We start from the raw sequence: 5,522 nt of genomic DNA, 5'->3' as shown, positions 1-5,522 counted from the left end.
TGGGGCTGGCCATGGGACGTGTGGGCTCCGTTCTCCCTGGCACCCTGTCTGGGGTTGGCCATGGGACGTGCAGGCTTTGTTTTTCCTGGTGCCCTGTGGCTGGGGCTGGCATGGACTGGATCGGGGCACAGATTCCCTAACCCTCTTTGTGCCCTGCTCCTGCAGCCGTCCCGGCCTGCCATGCTGCGCGACGAGGCCGTGCAGCTGGTGCAGATGGCGGAGCGGATGCGCCAGGGCCGCCTTCGTTCCAAGTTCATGTGGGAGATCCGGCGGGACGAGGAGCGAGAGAGGCGGGCCCGGGAGACTGGGGCCAAGGAGCTTGACCGTGAGCAGGCCGCCATCTGCATCCAGAAGGTAAGGGGGACATGGCCAGCCCAGAGCGTGGGGTTGCCAGGAGTCTGTTTTTTTACCAGAATGCCTGGTTGTAAAGGGACCCTGGCGGTTCCGGTTGGCACTGTCAACCGGGCTGTTAAAGTCCGGTCGGCGGCGCAGCGGGCACTCGGGGCTAAGGCAGGCTCCCTGCCTGCTCTAGCTCCGTGTGGCTCCCGGAAGCGGCCACTAGGTCCTTGCGTCCCCTAGGCGCATGGGCAGCCAGGGATGCTCCATATGCTGTCCCAGCCCTGAGTGCCGGCTCCACAGCTCCCATTGGCCGGGAGCCACGACCAGTGGGAGCTCAGGGGCGGTGCCTGCGGGCACGAGGGCAGTGCACAAAGCCTCCCTGGCCACAGATGCGCCTAGGGGCTGCAGGGACCTGGCGGCCGCTTCCTGGGAGCTGTGGTAAGTGCCGCCGGGACCCTGCACTCCAACCCCCTGCCCCAGCCCAGAGTCCCCTTCCACACCCAAACTCCCTCCCGGAGCCCTCACCCTGCGCCCTGAACCCCTCATTTCTGGCCCCAGCCAGAACCCGCACCACCAGCCCAGAGCCCAACCCCCCTGGCACCTCACCCCCCTGCCCTAGCCCGGAGCCCTCTCCCACACCCCAAACCCCTCATCCCCAGCCCCACCCCAGAGCCTGCACCCCCAACCAGAGCCCTCACCCCCCTGCACCCTAACCCTCTGCCTCAGCCCGCTGAAAGTGAGTGAGTGTGGGGGAGAGAGGGGGGGAATGGAGTGAGCATGGGCGGAGCCTCAGAGAAGGGGTGTGGCCTCGGGGCAGGGGTGGGGCAGAGGTGTTCAGTTATGTGCGATTAGAAAGTTGGCAACCCTACCAGAGCATGGAGGTGGAGGGAACAGGATACCAGCAAACAGGTGGCTGCTGGGTGCCTGGGGTGCCAGAGGTCAGATCTGAGCAGTGCTCCCCACTGCCTTGTGATTCCCATTTCTCCCTTCTGGGATCCCGCCACACTCCCTGCTTTCAGTCCCAGGGCTGAGAATATGGCCCCGGGGGAATCTCTCATGGCTGCAGTTCTGCCTCTGCCCTGGAGGTGGCACTCTTGGACTGCCTGAGAACACGCTACGGAGCGTTGCCAGTCCAGTCCAGACCACTGTATTGCCAGCTGCCCAACGCGGAGCAGTCTTCTTGGTCCCACCCTCCATGCCCTGGCTCTCCCAGCAGTCACAGCTTGGCCCCTGGGCCTTGTCGGTTGCCTCTCGGGCTGCTTGCAGGCAGCCTGAGGGCTGGATCCAATCAGGGTGCAGCTGCCCCCCAGCAGCACAGCCCATAGATGTGTCCCGCTCTGGCATGCAGCCCTGTGCGGAGCTGGGCGGGGTGGTCATGCTGCACAGCATTCTAGGCCAGTGGTGCCCTGGCCAGGCCGCTGGGTGTGGCTTTCACGCTGCAATGTGGGGGGTGAGGGGGCCTTGGTGCCCTGGGAGCAGCAGTGCTGGGGGCTCTGTGTTTGAGTCCCCAGTCCCTGCCTTGTGCCCATTCTTCCAGGGGTCAGGAGGCACGAGCAGCCAGTTCTGGCTGTGTGGGGAGCTTGCCACAGTGAACACAGGGCTGAGAGCAGGGAGAGGCGTCACGTCAGAGGCTCTACTCCTTCCTCTCCTCCCCCCTCACTGCCCAGAGGTGTGGCACCCCCCCCCCCCCGCCTACCACCCTGTGCTCATAGCAACCACTGCTACCTGTGCTTGCTGGGCAAAACTGGAGTTACGGGCCAGCTGCCCCGAGTCACCAAGCAGCCAATTCCTCCCAGATAGTCCGAATCAAGTCTAAAACGGCTGTTCGCCTGGTTACTTCCTCCACTTTCTGAAACAAAATGTTGTCCCCAGTGTGTTCCAAGAACTTACTGGAAATTCTGCATTTCGCTGTATTACTTTTCCAACAGGTAGTTTAAGTTCCCCATTACTACCAGGTCTTTGGTTTGGGATATTTCTGTTATTTGTTCTAGAAATGCCTCATCTACCTCCTCGTACAGATTTGCTATTCTACAGTAGACCCCTACCATGATATCGCCCCTGTTTTTCCCTCCCTTTTATCTTCACCCAGCAACTTTCAGCTGGTCTGCCTCTCGCCTCCTTCTGGACCTCAGAACAAGTGTATATATTCTTAATACATAATTCAACACCACTTCCCTTTTTTTCCCTGCCTGACATTCCTGAACAAGCGATACCCCTCTATACCAATATTCCAGTCATGAGATTTATCCCACCAAGTCTCTGTCATGCCAATTTAGTCACTATTTAGCTTGTGTACTTGCTTATTCCCCATACTCCTTGCATTTGCATATAAACATCTAAAATATTGAGCTGTCTCCCTCACTGATTTCCCTCTTGTTCTCCTATGATCCTATTGTAATTTTCCATGATCCCCACCAACATCTACCCTCTGTTAAGGTTGCCTTTTTCTATGTTTACCTATGGGCTTTTGCCACCTGCCCCCTTTGAAAGTAGTTTAAAGCCCTCCTCACTAGGTTGGCAAAGAAAAGCTTGGAAAAAGACAGAGAGATACAGAGGCAACTCATGGATGTGATCCTGAGCCAGACTGTCCTCCTGCAGAACATGCTCCCACTAGGCCAGCAGGCCCTGCAGGCCCATAATTTGGGATCCAGTCATGTTCTTGAGCCCCTGGATAATGCTGGCTACTGAGACCAGCAACAACTACTAACCTCTGTATCTCTGCAACGCAGTTCCCAGGACTCCCATTCACCTCTTGGATCCAACCTCTGGGCACTAAGAACACTTGCACCTGGGAGTCCAGCTGTATTGAGCCTGCAACACCTGACCTCCTGTATAACACAGACCAGAGAACTACCCCACAATAATTCCTAGAGCAGCTCATTTAGAAACACATCCAATATCTGTGATGGAGGATCCACTGCGACCCTTGGTAAATTGTCCCAATGGTTAATTATCCTCACTGTAAAAAACGTACACCTTATTTCCAGTCTGAATTTGTCTGACTTCAACGTTCAGCCATTGGATCATGTTAGACCAGCGGTTCTCACACTTCTGTACCGGCGACCCCTTTCACACAGCAAGCCTCTGAGTGCGGCCCCCCCTTATAAATTAAACACACTTTTAAACATATTTAACACCATTATAAATGCTGAAGACAAAGCAGGGTTTGGGGTGGAGGTTGACAGCTCACGATCCCCCTGTAAGAACCACATGACCCCCTGAGGGGTCCCGACCCCCAGTTTGAGAACCCCTGTGTTAGACTTTTCTCTGCTAGATTGAACAGCCCATTACTAAATATTTGTTCCCCATGTAGATACTTATAAACTGTAGTCAAGTCACCCCTTAGTCTTCTCTTTGTTAAACTAAATAGATTGAGCTCTGTGAGGCTGTCACCAGAGCTACTAGTGGAATGGACAGTGTGTTATCAGCATTGTAGACGTGCGGGACTCACCCCTGCGGCGCCTCCTGCTGGTGACTTCCTGGAATTAGCTCATTCCAGCTCTGGAGCGCCCTCTGCAGGCCGGTGATCCGCCTGTCCTCTGGCCCTCGTGTCCTGCCCTGGACCCCGGTGCCCTTTTACCTGGGGTGTTGCCCCCTGGCAGTAACCCCTCAGTCTTAGGTCTCCCCTCCCCAGGGAACCCCCACCCACTATCCCCACCTCGCCTCAGTACAAGGCCACTGCCAGTCATCGTCTAGCCCCACGCCCTGGGGCAGACTGCAGTATCAGCCTACTCATCACTGGCAAGGTTGGGTTTGGACCTGCTGCCTTGGCCTGCCCCTGGGCTGCCCTCTGCAACCCCCAGTACCCATTGGCCTTCTACTAGGCCGCAGCCTGGGGCTTTCGAGGCTGGAGCTCCCCAGCTCCTCTGCCTTTCCCCAGCCCTGCTCCACTCAGGTACCCTGCCTCTAGCTCCCTGCAGCCAGGCCCTTCTCTCTCTGAGCGCAGAGAGAGACTGTGTCCTTGCTCCTGGCTCCCAGCCTTTATAGGGCCAGCTGGGCCCTGATTGGGGCGTGGCCCAGCTGCGGCTGTTTCCCCAATCAGCCCAGGTCTTTCTTTCACAGCCAGCCAGCCCTCTCCCAGGGCTGGTTCCAACCCTGTCAGGGCTGGAGTGGGTCACCACCCCGCTACAAGCATATGATGAGATTATATAATCTGTTTTTTCTCCAGATACAGAACAGAAGATGGGCAGTGGGTGGACACCCCCTTCGGGGAGGCTATCCTCCCCGGCCCTGCCCCTTCTTCACAAGACCCCATCCCCCGTGGCTGGAGCCCTGAGCCCTCCCCGCCCCACTTCCTGTGGCCGGAGAAGCTCCAGCCAGAGAATGGGAAAGGTGGTGCGCCTCCCCCAGCCACCCAGTGGAAGAACACTGAGCTTTTTATATGTGCCATGCAGGTTCCGGGGCTACTCAGTTCCCCGGGCTCATCAGTAATCTCTGTCGAATCCAGGTTGATACTGATGAACCTGGGAAGCTGAATAGCAGATACCACCTCCTCAGCTGTCCCGGAACCTGCCTGGTGCAAAATAATAATTAAAAACCGCAATCCGGGGTCCCGTGGCAGCAGCTGTGCCAGTGAAGGCTTAGCCTTCTTTGGCCTATTAGACCCGTTGTCTATGGAAGAGAAATATTTATTGAACACTTCTGCCTTTTCCGCATTATTATCGGTAGCTCTACCATTTCCATCTAGTAATAGACCAATACCATTGTCAGGGTTCTCCTTGTTTCCTAATATATTTTAAAAACTCCCTCTTACTGTCCTTAACTCTTCCAGCCATAGAGTTCGCTTTGTGTCCTTTTGCTTCCCTTATCAATTTTCTACAATTCCTAACTTCTTATTTATATTCATTACTATCAACTTCCCCTCTCTTCCATTTGTTAGATTTTATTTTTTTACAGCTGCCTTCACTTCCCTTCTAAATCAGAGAGGGTTTTTTTTAACCAGCTTGGCCTTCTTCCTCAATTGTGGGATTGTGGCTTTTGGGGCATCTAGTAAAGTGTTGTTACATGATTCCCAAATTATAATTCACATTTTTCTGATTTAATTCTTCCTCACAGCTGATTTAGAATCATAGAAGATTAGGGTTGGAAGAGACCTCAGGAGGTCATCTAGTCCAACCCCCAGCTCAAAGCAGGACCAACCCCAACTAAATCATCCCAGCCAGGGCTTTGTCAAGCCGGGCCTT

The 5,522-nt window shown here is 55.4% G+C and overlaps 1 protein-coding gene across 1 annotated transcript in view; it reads left to right on the top strand.

Moving 5' to 3' along the window:
• IQCA1L (IQ motif containing with AAA domain 1 like) overlaps positions 1–5,522 on the top strand; it is a 47,511-nt gene that overhangs the window by 15,316 nt on the left and 26,673 nt on the right. Inside the window, exon 4 of the mRNA XM_029912854.1 lies at positions 166–354. Coding sequence (XP_029768714.1) covers positions 166–354 — 189 coding nt within the window. The remainder of the gene's footprint in view (positions 1–165; positions 355–5,522) is intronic.

The sequence above is a fragment of the Terrapene carolina genome, unplaced genomic scaffold (assembly GCF_002925995.2).
Source record: "Terrapene carolina triunguis isolate 2854851 unplaced genomic scaffold, T_m_triunguis-2.0 Scaffold278, whole genome shotgun sequence".
NCBI classification, from domain to species: domain Eukaryota; kingdom Metazoa; phylum Chordata; order Testudines; family Emydidae; genus Terrapene; species Terrapene triunguis.
The sequence above is the reverse complement of the archived record's forward strand: the minus strand, read 5'-3'. Positions and strand labels throughout refer to the sequence as shown.